Source organism: Coregonus clupeaformis, chromosome 10, assembly GCF_020615455.1.
Source record: "Coregonus clupeaformis isolate EN_2021a chromosome 10, ASM2061545v1, whole genome shotgun sequence".
In the NCBI taxonomy this organism is placed as follows: domain Eukaryota; kingdom Metazoa; phylum Chordata; class Actinopteri; order Salmoniformes; family Salmonidae; genus Coregonus; species Coregonus clupeaformis.
The window spans coordinates 20993603-21011202 of NC_059201.1; the positions used below are offsets into that span (position 1 = coordinate 20993603).

Consider the following 17600-nt stretch of genomic DNA (forward strand, 5'->3'; position numbering starts at 1 on the left):
CCTTGGCTATCGACCTCCGCTTGGAATTAGAATGAAGCAATCGTTTCTCTGTAAATAAAATACATTAATTAATTGAATTTCACTTTATTTCCTGAATTGAATCAGTTTTAGTGAAATAGGCCTAGACCACAAAAAGTAAGAAACCTTATCTTTGTTGCAGTTTCAGTGCGTGTTGTTTACAGAAATATGTACGTTTGAGTGGGGACGTTATGAAAGTCTCTGTGGGCGCGTGAAGCTGTCATTTCAGCACCATGCGCTTCAGCACCCTCACAGTGAGTGACAGCGCCCGCCAGCCCACGCGCGCTTCCTCTGCATTTCAGTGTCCTGGACTCATTCCATGGGGTTAGTAACACCAATGTGTCACACATGTATGATGTTTATGTATGGTGCCACATTCTTACACTACTTGCACGCTGATTGGTGTTATATTGGTGTAATAGGCAGGCTATGTATAGGCTAATAGTCCTGAGAAATTAATTCCCATTCTCAGCCCAGGCAAAGGGATACAATTTTAATTTATCCAATCGTCATTTTGCCACATAAATCATTGTGAACGCATTTACAACCACGACCTGCAATCCAAGTCAGTAGGCTATCAGAAAGCCCTGGCAGATATGTCCTGATGGGGGAGTTAGGTTCCGTTTCACATCGCCTCTGTGGCTGAGAGATTGCCAAGGTGTCCCCGTATTCTAGACATCGACCTGTGACGAACAGAGATAGAAAACGAGAGAGAGAGGGGGGATTGGGGGCGGAGAGTTAGCTCCATACAAAACTGGAATGATGGACGCATACAGAGCGATATGGATTCCGCGAGTCCACTAGGCATCACCCAGGAGCCCCGCTGTCAATTATCACGCCTCGAACCAATAGCGTAGCTGTGTTGAGCGGGCTCGCCCCTGCACCCCGCCCCCTCCTTGAGCTGTCCTCGCCGTGCACGCGCGTGGTCCCCCAGGTCGCGAGGAGGAGGAGGAGGAGGAGGAGGGATGAGGCGCGTAGAGGGGAAATGGCTGCCGAAAACAAGCCGGAAGGTAAGAAAGAAATAAGGTGATGATTCTGTGGTTGTTGTTGACCTCGAAAAGAGGGAGAGAGGGATCAGACGCTGGGTTCAGATAAGGGGATGGAGGAACAGAGAGACCGCGGGGCTTTCCCCTTTTCCATCTCTCGCTCTCTCGCTGTCCTGTCCTGAAAACACGGACGCTGAAGCGAAGCTGATATAGGCTACAGCCACACAGAGTTCATTCAGCTCGATGTCAAACGGTTACCGAGAGCATGTTTGAAAATAAGGAGAAATAACGTAAACGGAGTGCGCTTGTTTAGATACAGTAATTGAGAATGTTGTTTTCTTCGTTCCTTTGCGTGTCAGAGTCTCCCCAGGGTTGCAGGTTTACGCCGCTGAGCGTAACAGGATCTGAGTGGATGTGAGAGGATGTGAGAGCTTCACGCTGGAGGAATTCAAATGCATTCTCAGCTCAGGCATCACACACACACACACACACACACACACATAAATGCTGCTAAAGCACGAAATCATCCATGTATCATCTGTAGTGGGATTCCTCGACACGCATGGAACCCCATAGGCTGTGCGGTCAGCCACAATGTGATGTTGTGTTTTTAACGTGCTGTGGACGATGGAGAGTTGGTTGATGGTGATTCAACGCGGAACATTCAGCAATGCGCTCTAAACAGCGTCATCTATATGCGGTGCCAGTACGTTTTGTAAAAAGCATTACATTGAATCCAGGTAAAGACACACTCAGGTCTTCCTCTTCTGTTGAGGAATTCCCTGAAGGAAGACTTCACACTCTGGCTGAGAGGAAATAGCAACACCAGAGGAATATTTGTTGTCAACATCTTTGTTGCTTCTATTTATAGTCAGTGGGTCACTTGTGTTAAGAGAGAAAGATACATGTGTTTGTGTGTTTGTGTGTGTGTGTGCGCGCGCGCGCGTTTGTACGTGCGTGAGCGCGTGCAGCATGCTTGCATACTTGTGTGTGTGGGTGGGTGTGTTTATGCAATGTGACAATAAAGTTATTTTTGATCTAACTACAGCATCAATATACTGGGGATATATTTTGGTGGTCATAGTATTTGTTTCTGAACCTGTACTGTAAGCTGTGAACTTCAGCACTACTCAACTCCCCCTCATCTCTGATGCCTGTAGGAATAGATCCAGGTCCATTCTAATTAAGCTTTAGTCTGATGTGGAGCTGTTGATAACAACAGAGAATGGGATCATTTGCGTGTTTAAACATGTCAAATCCTTTACATTTATGTTATTTAAGAAATTAAATGTGAATGTCCCTCAATAGTGAGTTTAAAGGCAGACTCAATGTTATGACATCATTGTACATAACAGAGTGAAAACAACACAATTCAAAATTCCCGATGGTAGCCCACTACTGAGGCATGTCGACATTGGGAATAGCCAGTAATGGCAACTTGGCTTGATTTTAATTGTAATGTTGATAAGATGCCTTGCTGTGCACTATGATGTGATATTGCTTACCTTTAAAGGTCCAATGCAGCCGTTTTTATCTCAATATCAAATCCTTTCTGGGTAATAATTAGGTACCTTACCGGTCAAAAAGAAACAAAAATAGCTTTTTAGCAAAAAACTCTTTCTCCACCAAGAAAATTGTTTCCTTGGACTGTCTGGGAGTGGTCTGAGTGAGGGACTTAATTGGAGCGGCCTAATGTAACCTGAAAACGATCTGTTATTGGCAGATAGGTTTGGAACTCTCTTTGTTGTTGGTCCATTAACTTATATCGCCTTGTGATGTCACCAAGCACGCCAAAACTCCACCCATGCAAAACCTGCTGATTAGAAGGTCCTGTGTAAATTGTATTTTCAACCAGCAAATGTCAGGAAATAACACATAAAATGTTTTCACACTTTTACAGTGTTAGTTTCATCAGCTGTTGGACAATATGATAAAAAACACAGGAAAAACAGAATTTTGAATGCCCTGGGCCTTTAACCTTTTAAAATGGTCTGAGGTTAAGCACCATAAACCACACGTCCACTAGGGAGCGATGTCGAGTCATGCAGTAAAGGAGACTATGTAATTAACAACACGTGACTCGAAGGGGCTTTATCTTCAAAGTGGTCGTTAGTAGCCTTATTGTAGGACAGACAGACAAAGACAAAGACAAAGACAAACACACACACACACACACACACACACACACACACACACACACACACACACACACATAGAGGGGGACAAACATAAATGCAGACAGACACACACACCACATGTAGCCTACGCAGCCACAGGCTTTATGGAGGCCGTGGGTTGACAGTCCCAGAGAGAGGGAGCCCACAGGCACATAAACATAGACTACCACAACCTCGCTACACGCACACGCACACACACACACACACACGCACGCACGCACGCACGCACGCACGCACGCACGCACGCACGCACGCACGCACGCACGCACGCACACACACACACACACACACACACACACACACACACACACACACACACACACACACACACACACACACACACACACACACACACACACACACACACACACACACACACAGGGGACAACAGGCTAATCCTTGGATGTCTGAAAGCCACTAGCAGTCTCTTGTTGCTCTGCTAACTGACTTAAGGAAAGCTAGGTTGCTACTATAGTATAGATCAAGCTATAGATTAGAAGATGGCTGCTCTGACTGTTTGAATGGAAGAATGGAAGTCACTGACTCAACCATAATAAGTCTGCATGACCACTTCTTACTGTAGTAAGTCCGTATCATAGCAACGGTGACCAGGGAAACAGGGAAATTAAGAGATGAAAACAAACTAGAAGTAGATGTTGTTGATGCCAATGGTCTCTACAGTAGACTGGATGATTCACATTATACTGGGTGGACCGAGTTCTAATTCCTAATTCTATGGGATGTGTAATACTGAGAATATGCTGAATTAACTAGATCTGTCTCTCTTTTTTCTCTCCCTCTCTCTCTCTCTATTTACCCCTCTCTCCTCCACTCAACATACTGTCTCCTTCTACCATATCTCCCCCAATATCTAATTCTCTCTCTCTCGCTCTCTCTCTCTCTCTACTTCTCTCTCTCTCTCTCTCTCTCTCTCTCTCTCTCTCTCTCTCTCTCTCTCTCTCTCTCTCTCTCTCTCTCTCTCTCTCTCTCTCTCTCTCTCTCTCTCTCTGTAGGGTTGAAGAGGATAAGGAATCCAGAGCGGATGATCAGAATCGCCGTGGGATACACAGGACACGCCCCTCCCAAGAGTGATGACACTGACACCAATGGTAAGACACACACACCGCATCACAGGACCCAACAGACGTGTGTGTAGGATGAGGTCAGTGTAAAAGCCTTCTGGCTAAACAAGCTGGCAGCCGAGGCCTTTTTCTCATCAGCTCTGTAATAGATCACACACACACACACACACACACACACACACACACACACACACACACACACACACACACACACACACACACCACACACACACACACACACACACACACACACACACAAACCCCCTCTGAAGCGAGTCTCATTCTCATTCAGCTCTGTTACAGATCATGTTTATTCATGCGTGCCGACGCAGAGCAGGTTACAGTGTGCACTCACACACACAGCGCACAGAGCTTATTTTAGGAGCAGAAGCTCATTGTCATGCCTAATCAACGCACAGAACACTATCTGTCCATATGGCATGGAACAGTGTTACTGGTGCTGGGAGAAACAGACCTTGGATGGTTTAGAGAGAGAGCTGACTTTAACTGAGATGTAGTGTGGAAGTAAAGGGATTTACATGGAGGAGAGAGAGACAAGGGGGATCGAAGGTGTGTGTGTGGTTCTGGTTCTAGTTTGGTGTGAGTAGGTGTCTATCTGTCTATTTGTGTGTCTGCATTTGTGCGTGTGTGTTTGGGTGTTTATGTGTTTGTATATTTGTGTGTGTGTGTGTGTGAGTTGGGGGGCCGAATAGCTCTAGTATTAAGGGAAGCTACAAAGGCGATGAGTGCATTGATTGGTTATTGATCCTAGAACAGGACAGCCAACCTAGGGTGTCTGTTGGTGTGTGTGTGTGTGTGTGTGTGTGTGTGTGTGTGTGTGTGTGTGTGTGTGTGTGTTTGTGTGTGAGAGAGGAGGCCCAGAGAGGATTTTTGTGGGGAGGTTATTGATTTGTACTGTGTGTTTATCAGGTCTCCTTGTCTGCTCTCCTGATCTGCCCTCAGAGGACAAAGAGGCAGACAGGGACAGGAGAGGACAGAGAGACAGGGACAGGAGAGGACAGAGAGACAGGGACAGGAGAGGACAAAGAGACAGGGACAGGAGAGGACAGAGAGACAGGGACAGGAGAGGACAGAGAGACAGGGACAGGAGAGGACAGAGAGACAGGGACAGGAGAGGACAGAGAGACAGGGACAGGAGAGGACAGAGAGACAGGGACAGGAGAGGACAGAGAGACAGGGACAGGAGAGGACAGAGAGACAGGGACAGGAGAGGACAGGGACAGGAGAGGACAGGAGAGGACAGAGAGACAGGGACAGGAGAGGACAGAGAGACAGAGGGACAGGAGAGGACAGAGAGACAGAGAGACAGAGGGACAGAGACACAAATGAGAGAGGAGGAGAGAGAGAGGTCAGGGACAGATGGAGACAAAGAGACAGAGACAGCGGGGGAGGAGAGGGGAAGGGGGAGGGACAGGGGGAGGTGAGGGAAAGGGGGAGACACAGGGAGAGGAGAGGGAAAGGGGGAGGGACAGGGAGAGGAGAGGGAAATGGGGAGACACAGGGGGAGGAGAGGGAAAGGGGGAGGGACAGGGGGAGGAGAGGGGAAAGGGGAGACACAGGGGAGGAGAAGGGAAAGGGGAGGGACAGGGAAAGGAGAGGGGAAGGGGGAGGGACAGGGGAAGGAGCCCTGTTTCAGACCCCTGTTCCGACCACTATATTTATAATTGTCAAGAAATGTAATGGCCTTCCACGCGTCTCGGGTTTTCTTTTATTTATTTCTAGGACATGGAGCATGATTGTTTCATTGATTCTTTGATTGATTGGTTGATGATTGATCGATTAGACAAAATGAAAAACTCATACCAATAATTCCTCATATCCCAGCATTCTCTCTGTTGTGGCATCCCGGCTGAGGATGACTTGAGGAAAGGTTTATCAGCAGAATCATGAATTAGCATGCACACCCATCCCTCTATCCCTCTTTCCCTCTCCTCCTCCTTCCCCCTCCTTCTCAATCTCCTCCTCTCTCCCTCTCTCTTCCACCACCTCCCTTTGCATGCAAATCTACCCCAACTCCTCCCCTCCCTCCCTCCCTCCCCTCCATCTTCCCTCTCCTTTCTTTCTTCCCCTCTATCTCCCTCTCCACCTCTCTTCCCCTCTATCTCCCTCTCCACCTCTCTTAGCCTCTATCTCCCTCTCCACCTCTCTTCCCCTCTATCTCCCTCTCCACCTCTCTTAACCTCTATCTCCCTCTCCACCTCTCTTCCCCGCTATCTCCCTCTCCACCTCTCTTCCCCTCTATCTCCCTCTCCACCTATCTTCCCCCTATCTCCCTCTCCACCTCTCTTCCCCTCTATCTCCCTCTCCACCTCTCTTAGCCTCTATCTCCCTCTTCACCTCTCTTAGCCTCTATCTCCCTCTCCACCTCTCTTAGCCTCTATCTCCCTCTCCACCTATCTTCCCCTCTATCTCCCTCTCCACCTCTCTTCCCCTCTATCTCCCTCTCCACCTCTCTTAGCCTCTATCTCCCTCTCCACCTATCTTCCCCTCTATCTCCCTCCCTCCCTCTCTTAGCCTCTATCTCCCTCTCCACCTATCTTCCCCTATATCTCCCTCTCCACCTCTCTTCCCCTCTATCTAGTTTCTGTGCAATGAGCCTTTCTTTCTGTCACATTAATGTTACTTATAAAAGGGGGAAATGTTACATTTCCCCAGACACCCTCTAAGATCAGTACTGGAAGAATTAAGAGTTGCATTCGGAGCGTCTTTCAACCTCTTTATTCTGGAACGTTTTATAATTAATTGACAGCCTTCTCACAGGGGTATTGGTTTTTTTCTGTAATAAATGTGGAGATGACAGTTTTATAAGGTAAAATATTAATCAACTGATGGAGGGGAATGCGCAGTGTGCTGGTTGGTCATTTGTAGCAAGTTTGATTCTTATATAGGCGCCTGTAAAGCTGCTGTTCACATGGGAGTGTGTGTAAGTGTGTCTGTGATTGCAAAAGGAATTTGTCGGGGGTAGGAAATTCCCTGTGGTGGTCCGCACGCACGCACACACACACACACACACACACACACACACACACACACACACACACACACACACACACACACACAATATGTACAGTATGAGAGGTATGAGTGTGTGTGTGCATGCATGTGTACGGTGTATGTGTGTGTTTGATCGGCTGGTTTGATGTGGTTTCTAGTGCATTTCAAAGGCAAGGTCCTGATTTCCTCTGAATTTCTCTGATCACTGGTCAGACATCGGGGACACTGGGCGGGGTGTGTGTGGAGGGGAGGATTTAAGCACTGATTGGCATTCATAGCTGTGAGTCCGGAGTGCTGCTAAATAAGAAATTAGTCTTTAACTAATCCAGCGCCATTCAGCTGTTTGAAATTCTGCCTTCTCAGGTCTTCTATTAATAAATGCATAATTGATTAGGGTGGGCATACGTTCCTGAACACACTATCAATGTCTCTCTGTGTCTGTCTGCCTCTCTCTCTCTCCCTCCCTCTCTCTCTCTCTCTCTCTCTCTCTCTCTCTCTCTCTCTCTCTCTCTCTCTCTCTCTCTCTCTCTCTCTCTCTCTCTCTCTCTCTCTTTCTCTCTCTCTCTTTCTCTCTTTCTCTCCTACTCTCTCTTTCTCTCTTTCTCTCTCTCTCTCACTCTCTCTCTCTCTCTCTCTCTCTCTCTCTCTCTCTCTCTCTCTCTCTCTCTCTCTCTCTCTCTCTCTCTCTCTCTCTCTCTCTCTCTCTCTCTCTCTCTCTCTCTCTCTCTCTCTTTCTCTCTCTGACACACACACACGCACACACGCACACGGACACGCACGCACGCGCATGCACGCACACACACACACACACACACACACACACACACACACACACACACACACACACACACACACACACACACACACACACACACACACATACAGTACATACACTATATATACAAAAGTAGTGGAAACGTGTTCTCTGGAGTGATTAATCACGCTTCACCATCTGGCAGTCCGACAGACGAATCTGGGTTTGGCCCAAATGCATAGTGCCAACCGTAAAGTTTGGTGGAGGAGGAATAATGTTCTGGGGCTGTTTTTCATGGTTTGGGTTAGTTAAATGTTAAAGCTACAGCATACAATGACATTCTAGTCGATTCTGTGCTTCCAACTTTGTGGCAACAGTTTGGGGAAGGTCCTTTCCAGTTTCAGCATGACAAAGCCCCAGTGCACAAAGCGAGGTCCATACAGAAATGATTTGTCGAAATTGGTGTGGAAGAACTTGACTGGCCTGCACAGAGCCTATGGGATGAATTGGAACGCCGACTGTGAGCCAGGCCTAATCGCCAAACATCAGTGCCCGACCTCACTAATGCTCTTGTGGCTGAATGGAAGCAAGTCCCCACAGCAATGTTCCAACATCTAGTGGAAAGCCTTCCCAGAAGAGTGGAGGCTGTTATAGCAGCAAAGGGGGGGACCAACTCCATATTAATGGCCATGATTTTGTAATGAGATGTTCGACAAGCAGGTGTCCACATACTTTTGATCATGTAGTGTATGTTGTGTCAGCGTGTGTGCGTGAGCGTGTGTGTGAGCAGGTACAGCATGTTCCCAACTCCTTCTGGGTTAAACAGAGGTCCTTCACTCGGTCAATAACCTCTCTCTCCCTCTCTCCCTCTCTCCCTCTCTCCCTCTCTCTCGCTCAATTCAATTCAAAAGGGCTTTATTGGCATGGGAAACGTGTTTACATTACCAAAGCAAATGAAATAAACAATAAACCAAACAACAATGACAAACCAACAAAGTGAATTAAACAAAACAAAGACAAAAATAATCAGACAGTAAACATTACACACAAAAAAAGTTTCAAGAGAATAACAAGGTTGAAAATAGAATATTAGCGGTAATAAATGTAGTATAACATTTAAAATGTTACATAAACCATGTACAGTGTTGTGACAATGTGCAAATGGTAGAATGTACGAATGACGGGGGGAAATAAATAGGCAGATAAATATAGGTTGTATTTACATTGGTGTTTCTGACCCACTGGTTGACCTTTTCTTGTGGCAGCAGGTCACACATGTTGCTGCTGGGATTGCACAATGCAGTTTTTCGCCTAACAGATATGGGAGGTTGTAAATTTTTTATTTCTGTTTGAATTCTTTGCGGATTTGTGTAATTTGAGGAAAGTATGAGTCTCTTATATGGTCATACATTTGGCAAGAGGTTAGAAAGTGCAGCTCGGTTTCCACCTCATTTTGTGGGCAGTGGCCACATATCCTGTCTTCTCTTGAGAGGCAGGTCTGCCTATGGCGACCTCTCTCAATAGCAAGGCTATGCACACTAAGTCTGTACATAGTCAAGGTTTTTCTTAGTTTTGGGTCAGTCACAGTGGTCAGGTATTCTGCCACTGTGTACTCTCTATTTAGGCCAAGGTAGCATTACAATTTGTTCTGCTTTTTGGTTGATTCTTTCCAATGTGTCAAGTAGATCTCTTTCTGTTTTCTTATAATTTTGTTGGGTCTAATTGTGTTGCTGTTCTGGTTAGGGCTGTGACGATTGTGGAATTTTGGGTAATGATTAATTATGTCACGCTCTGGCTCCGGGACTTTGTGTGTTGAGCCAGGGTATGTTCGTTTCGTGGTGTGTTGTTTGGTTGGGTGGTTCTATGTGTTGTATTTCTTGGTTTGGTTGAGTGACTCCCAATCAGAGGTAACGAGTGTCAGCTGTTGGCTCGTTGTCTCTGATTGGGAGCCATATTTATACTGTCTGTTTTCACCTTGTGTTTGTGGGTTTTTGTTCCATGTTCTGTCAGTATTGCAGAGGACTTCACGAATCGTTCTTGTTTTGTTGTTTTGTTCCAGACTTTGAATTAATAAAGTCATGTTCGCTCAACGCGCTGCGCTTTGGTCTACTCATTTGGAAGACGTTCGTGACAGAAAAACCCACCACAAAAGGACCAAGCAGCGTGTCCAGGAGCAAAGAGACTGGACATGGGAGGAGGCACCTGGTAAGGAGATCGAGAGGCTGGCGATGGCCCAGGTGGGCAAATCGTGGTCCTGGGAGGACATGCTCGGGGGCAAGGGACCTTGGGGGAAGATCAAGGCCCTGGCGAGAGAGGAGCAACGGCGTCAGCAGGGTCATCGTTGGAAGGACGAGAGGCAACCCCAAAAAGTTTTTTGGGGGGGGCACATGGCTTGGGCGGCTGGGCAGCAGGAGGCTGCCACAGAGAGACGTGGAGAGAAGGCTACCGGATTACGGGAGCCATTGGCGAGTAGAGGGAGGGAAGCAGTGGAGGCACGGCGTAAGAGACTGAGGTGTGTTACCAGTCCGGTCCGGCCCGTTCCTGATCCCCGGTTAAGGCCAGTGGTGTGTGTTCCCAGTACGGACCGGCCTGTTCCTACTCCACGCGTCAAGCCCAGGGTGTGCGTGGCCAGCCCAGCCCGACCTGTTCCTGCTCCACGTACCAGACCCACGGTGTGCGTCGCCAGTCCAGCCCGGCCGGTTCCTGTTCCACGTACTAAGCCTACGGTGTACGTGGCCAGCCCAGCCCGACCTGTTCCTGCTCCACGTACCAGACCCACGGTGTGCGTCGCCAGTCCAGCCCGGCCGGTTCCTGCTCCACGTACTAAGCCTACGGTGTACGTCGCCAGCCCGACCCGGCCTGTTCCTGCCACTCGCACCAAACCTACGGTGCGCGTCGCCAGCCCGGTCCGGCCTGTTCCTGCCACCCGCACCAAGTCTACGGTGCGCGTCGCCAGCCCGACCCGGCCTGTTCCTGCCACTCGCACCAAACCCACGGTGCGCGTCGCCAGCCCGGTCCGGCCTGTTCCTGCTCCCCGCACTAGCCCTGAGATGCGTGTCCTCAGCCCGGTACCTCCAGTTCCGGCACCACGCACTAGGCCTTATGTGCGTCCCCAGGGTCCAGCATGCCCTGTTGCTGCTCCCCGCACTAGCCCTGAGATGCGTGTCCTCAGCCCGGGACCACCAGTTCCGGCACCACGCACTAGGCCTTATGTGCGTCCCCAGGGTCCAGCATGCCCTGTTCCTTCTCCCGCACTAGCCCTGAGATGCGTGTCCTCAGCCCGGGACCACCAGTTCCGGCACCACGCACCAGGCCTATAGTGCGTCTCGGCCGGCCAGAGTCTGCCGTCTGCCCAACGGCGCCTGAACTGCCCGTCTGCCCAACGGCGCCTGAACTGCCCGTCTGCCCAACGGCGCCTGAACTGCCCGTCTGCCCAACGCCGTCTGAACTGTCCGTCTGCCAAGCGCTGCATGAACTGCCCGTCTGTACTGAGCCTGCAAAGCCGCCCGTCTGCCATGAGCCTTCAGAGCCGTCCGCCAGACCGGAGCCGCTAAAGCCTTCGGCCAGACAGGAGCCGCTAGAGCCTTCCGCCAGACAGGATCAGCCAGAGCCTTCCGCCAGACAGGATCAGCCAGAGCCTTCCGCCAGACAGGATCAGCCAGAGCCTTCCGCCAGACAGGATCAGCCGGAGCCTTCCGCCAGACAGGATCAGCCAGAGCCTTCCGCCAGACAGGATCAGCCAGAGCCTTCCGCCAGCCATGAGCAGCCAGATCCGTCAGCCTGCCATGAGCAGCCAGATCCGTCAGCCAGCCATGAGCAGCCAGATCCGTCGGCCAGCCATGAGCCGTCCAGCCAGGATCCACCAGAGCCGTCCAGCCAGGATCCGCCAGAGCCGTCCAGCCAGGATCCGCCAGAGCCGTCCAGCCAGGATCCGCCAGAGCCGTCCAGCCGGGATCCGCCAGAGCCGTCGAGCCAGGATCCGCCATTCAGTCCGGTGCTGCCCCTTAGTCCGGTGCTGCCCCTTAGCCCGGTGCTGCCCCTTAGCCCGGTGCTGCCCCTTAGCCCGGTGCTGCCCCTTATCCTGGTGCTGCCCCTTATCCTGGTGCTGCTCCTTATCCCGGTGCTGCCCCTTATCCTGGTGCTGCCCCTTAGTCCGGTGCTGCCCCTTAGTCCGGTGCTGCCCCTTAATCCAGTGGGGTTAAGTTGGAGGGTGGTCAGTTGGAGGAGGCTACGAAAGCGGGTAGTGACTATGGTGGGGTGGGGACCACGACCGGAGCCAGAACCACCGCCGAGGAGGTATGCCCACCCAGCCCTCCCTTGTTTAGCCTTATTGAGGCGCGGTCGCAGTCCGCGCCTTTAGGGGGGGGTACTGTCACGCTCTGGCTCCGGGACTTTGTGTGTTGAGCCAGGGTATGTTCGTTTCGTGGTGTTTTGTTTGGTTGGGTGGTTCTATGTGTTGTATTTCTTGGTTTGGTTGAGTGACTCCCAATCAGAGGTAACGAGTGTCAGCTGTTGGCTCGTTGTCTCTGATTGGGAGCCATATTTATACTGTCTGTTTTCACCTTGTGTTTGTGGGTTTTTGTTCCATGTTCTGTCAGTATTGCAGAGGACTTCACGAATCGTTCTTGTTTTGTTGTTTTGTTCCAGACTTTGAATTAATAAAGTCATGTTCGCTCAACGCGCTGCGCTTTGGTCTACTCATTTGGAAGACGTTCGTGACAAATTATCATGCAAATGAGCATGGTTATTGTCATAATTGTCATTTTTGTAGAAAAATATTTTGAGCTTGCAATGCATCCTAATGCATCTTTGAAAATGTGCTATGACATACCTAATGAATACAACACAGCTTTGGTTACACCCCTGTCTAAAAAAATGAAAGGTTTTGACTGCTTGGAACATTTGGAAATGAAGCTTAGGGCTTTGTGATGGAAGGTTTGGGCATCGCTTTCCTTTAGGTGGTTGTGGAATTTAACATCTCTTTTCTGGATTTGGATCATTAGTGGGTATTCTGCTCTGCATGCATTATTTGGAGTTTTGCGTTGTACTCTGAGGATATTTCTGCAGAATTCTGCATGCAGTCTCAATTGGGTGTTTGCCCCTCTCTCTCTCTCTCTCTCTCTCTCTCTCTCTCTCTCTCTCTCTCTCTCTCTCTCTCTCTCTCTCTCTCTCTCTCTCTCTCTCTCTAACTCTCTCTCTCTCCCTGTAGGTGAGCAGGGTCAGTTGAAGATCTACCTACCTAAGAAGCTGTTGGAGTGTTTGCCCAAATGTTCCTCTCTGCCGAAGGAGCGTCACCGCTGGAACACCAATGAGGTGAGACAGAGCGCCACCCTGTGGCCAATGGGGACTGCTGAGTCCCTACAGAGTGGAACCTATGTTGCCAAGACCAGTGTTTCCCAGATGGTGATGGGTTAGGAGGACCCTCTGTGTAGCAGTGTTTTAGTGTGGTGACCTCTAGGCTCTTCCAAAGGTTAGCATCTCCCTTCACTATTCCAGTGGATGTGTTTCTGAGTTGAGTGCTAGAGGTGATGCTCATAGTATCATAGTAGTGTGTGTGTATGTGTGTGTGTGTGTGTGTGTGTGTGTGTGTTATTGATCTCGGAGCTGTACATTATTACGCAATGTAAAGCTTATTTTGCTTGTGAGGCAATTCATTCAATTTTTCATGCAATCCATCTCAATGAAGGACAAACAGCATCTCTGCAGCCTACAGAACAGAGCACTCAATGGAATCAAGTGTGTGTGTGTGGTTCAGAATTGAGAGCAGTTTGTGACCTCTGTGATGAGATCTCTTCGTAGGAAACACAGAGACGAGAGCATGCATGTAGACCGACACTCTCCTTCTCTCTCTTCTCTCTCTCTCATCCTTTCTCTCTCTCTCTTCTTGTGTGTATGATGGAGTGAAGGCTCAGTTCAGGGGAAGGTTGGGTGTCCCAGGGAGGATTCCTTTAAAGCTTTGCTGTTTCCTCAGAGGCCTAAAGTTTCCTGCATACTAAAACACCCCATTGTGTCTGTCTGTCTGTCTCCCCTTTGTCCTGTATAGACACACTGCTTTTTCTGTGTTTGAGAGAGAGAGAGATGGAGAGAGAGAGAGAGAGCTAGAGAGAGAGAGCTAGAGAGAGAGAGAGCTAGAGAGAGAGAGAGCTAGAGAGAGAGAGAGCTAGAGAGAGAGAGCTAGAGAGAGAGAGCTAGAGAGAGAGAGAGAGAGAGAGAGAGAGAGAGAGAGAGAGAGAGAGAGAGAGAGAGAGAGAGAGAGAGAGAGAGAGAGAGAGAGAGAGAGAGAGAGAGAGAGAGAGAGAGAGAGAGAGAGAGAGAGAGAGAGAGAGAGAGAGAGAGAAACAGTGTGTGTGTGTTTGTGTACAGTATATGTCATAACAGGCATATGGTTCTGATGCCAAATGGTTCTGTCTGAACGGGATTTGGAGTGAATCTGGTGCTAATCAGTGATGTAGTGGTAAAAACAATGGGTGGGTTAACTCTGATCGCCGGTCGCGGTGAAAAAAGTAATGCTCCCTATACTTTCAATACATTGTTCTGCAAAAGCCGGGTAAACTGTTGGGCCCAAAATATAGTGGGTAAACTGATGGGCCCAAAATATAGTGGGTAAACTGATGGGCCCAAAATATAGTGGGTAAACTGATGGGCCCAAAATATAGTGGGTAAACTGATGGGCCCAAAATATAGTGGGTAAACTGATGGGCCCAAAATATAGTGGGTAAACTGATGGGCCCAAAATATAGTGGGTAAACTGATGGGCCCAAAATATAGTGGGTAAACTGATGGGCCCAAAATATAGTGGGTAAACTGATGGGCCCAAAATATAGTGGGTAAACTGGGTTTACTTGTGTTTACCCTCCACTACACCACTGGTGCTAATTTAGCCTGTTTCTAAATGTGGCTAATACAGTGTGTGTGTGTGTGTGTGTGTGTGTGTGTGTGTGTCTGTGTGTGTCTGTGTGTCTGTGTGTGTGTGTGTGTGTGTGTGTGTGTGTGTGTGTGTGTGTGTGTGTGTGTGTGTGTGTGTGTGTGTGTGTGTCTGTGTGTGTCTGTGTGTGTGTGTGTGTGTGTGTGTGTGCGTATTAGTTTATAATTCAGCATGGTGCTAAATGCTGCTAATACAGCATGGTAATAACTTATTGACAAAACTGTCAGACACACCCAGCGATCACTATCTCTTTCTACGGTGTGTGTTTCTTTTCAACCTGCAGCCTGAGACATGATCCAAGTCTTAGAGAGAAGCTTAGAGTGATCCTTTCTCTCTCTCTCTCTCTCTCTCTCTCTCTCTCTCTCTCTCTCTCTCTCTCTCTCTCTCTCTCTCTCTCTCTCTCTCTCTCTCTCTCTCTCTCAAGCCTACCTCTTTCTGTATTTTCTTTCTCACTCTCTCTATCCTCTCTATCGGTCTCTGCCTCTCCTCTCTCTCTCTATCTATCTTTACCTCTCTATGAGCATCACATCTCTCCAGGGCTCAACTAATAGTGTGTTTTTTTGTGTGTATGTGTGTGTGCTTTGTAACCTGATGTCAGTGTGATGTGTGTAGGAGTGGTAAAAGGTTTGTGTGTGTGTGTGTGTGTGTAGTGGGATCATGCTATTTGGATGTGTGTGTCACTGTGGATCCTGGTGCGAGTGTGAAATCCTCACCCTACTGTGTGTGTGTGTGTGTGTGTGTGTGTGTGTGTGTGTGTGTGTGTGTGTGTGTGTGTGTGTGTGTGTGTGTGTGTGTGTGTGTGTGCGCGCGTGCGTGTATGTGTGTGTGTGTGTGTGAATATGATCTTCTGAACTCTGTTTTGTCACACGTGACTCCCCTCAACCCTTTCTCCTCTCCAGATCACTGAGCTGTGACCTCTGCATTTTCTCTCCCTCATCCTCCCTCCACCTCCTCCCCGTGTCTCATTCTCTCCCTCCTCTCTTTCACCCTCTCCCTCAACTCCTCCTCCTCTTGTCTCATTCTCTCTCTTCCTCCTCTCCCCCTGTCTCATTCCTTCTCTCTGTGTTCTGTACCCAGTGGTGTGTAAAATGATGGTGGATAGAGGGATAGGTTTCTCCTGGTAGGGCTGAGGGGATGGCTGAGGCTTCTGTTTAATAATAGACTGAGGGTGGATGTGTTCCCATAGTAATGCACTATATGACAAAAACAATAGGTTCTGTACAGCTATACTATATCATAGCTGTCCAGCTTTGTTGAATAATGAACTAATGATTAATTATTTGTAGTCTATGATAGGTGTATGGTAGTATGACAGTAGACCTAGGGGTAGGACTTAAAGAATCTTCTGGAGTATAATAGATATATGGTGTGGAAGCCGCAGTGTTATTGTTGCCTTTGTTTTGTATCTCTCACCTACGTGTGTTTAGCAGTGTCCCTGCGTGATGTTTACATGATTGTGTGAACAAGCGGTTGATTAGGTGACCACGTGCACACACCAAACACACACACACATGAACCGCCTGCTGTGTCTGGTGCATGCCTCAAGTTTCAGGTTTTATTAGTCGTATGTACGGGATACACAGGGTATACATCGTCCAACTAAATGCTTACTTGCAGGTTCCTTCTGGACAATGCAACAACAAGAAATAATAAAAGCTAAGAATACAAACATAAAGTAAATGTCTCAGTAGAATAGAATAAACCTTTTAGCATAAGTATAATACAGGAAGGTACCATTTATAGTCCAGGAAGGGGGATGGAGGGCAGTGTATAAACTGAGCTGTATATTTAAGCAATAAAAAAAATGTGCGCTGTCTCTTTAACCAGTAATGACGTCATTCAGGAGGCAGTCAGTTGGCTGAGGCTAATAATAACAGGATCATCTTTGAGAGAGATTTGAGAGAGACACCGTCAGACACATTTGACAGAAGTACCGAAAGTAACAAAAATTCTACTACCGAACCGTTTTGAATGTACTAGCATAGAAAAAGTACAGAATTTTCGGTATACTGTGCAACACTATTAAAACATGACATCCAAGCTGTTTATGACAAACATAAACTAGTCTATTAAAACATGACATCCAAGCTGTTTATGACAAACATTAATTAGTAACATCTCAAAGCAACTGTTATTAAGCAAACAATGAAGTGTGTGTGTGTGTGTGTACAGTATATGGGGGTGTATAGGTTCCCAGAGTAACATAGGCAGTTCTCATCTGAGACATGCTCACACAGGCCTTTCTGCTCCCACATCAAAGAGCCCATTCTAAAGGGCTAACGAAGGGCACGCACACACACAGACACGCACACACACACACACACACAATTATTTTTCTCTAGTGTGTGTGTTGGGGAGAGTGCACCTCTGTTTCTCTTCCTAAAGAGTTCTTGCTGTGGCGACTGTTAATTAGCGCACACACATACACACACACATAGATGAATGCACAGCCGTACACACTCATGATCTCTCTCTCTCTCTCTCTCTCTCACACACCCGTACACACTCATGATCTCTCTCTCTCTCTCTCTCTCTCTCTCTCTCACACACCCGTACACACTCATGATCTCTCTCTCTCTCTCTCTCTCTCTCTCTCTCTCACACACCCGTACACACTCATGATCTCTCTCTCTCTCTCTCTCT

The 17600-nt window shown here is 48.3% G+C and overlaps 1 protein-coding gene across 1 annotated transcript in view; it reads left to right on the top strand.

The window, feature by feature from the left end:
* The first annotated feature begins 961 nt into the window (after positions 1–961).
* Positions 962–17600, top strand: part of LOC121574625 (calmodulin-binding transcription activator 1-like) — an 84391-nt gene continuing 67752 nt past the window's right edge. The window contains exons 1-3 of the mRNA XM_045223220.1: positions 962–1028; positions 4195–4290; positions 13242–13345. Coding sequence (XP_045079155.1) covers positions 1004–1028; positions 4195–4290; positions 13242–13345 — 225 coding nt within the window. The 5' untranslated portion in view covers positions 962–1003. The remainder of the gene's footprint in view (positions 1029–4194; positions 4291–13241; positions 13346–17600) is intronic.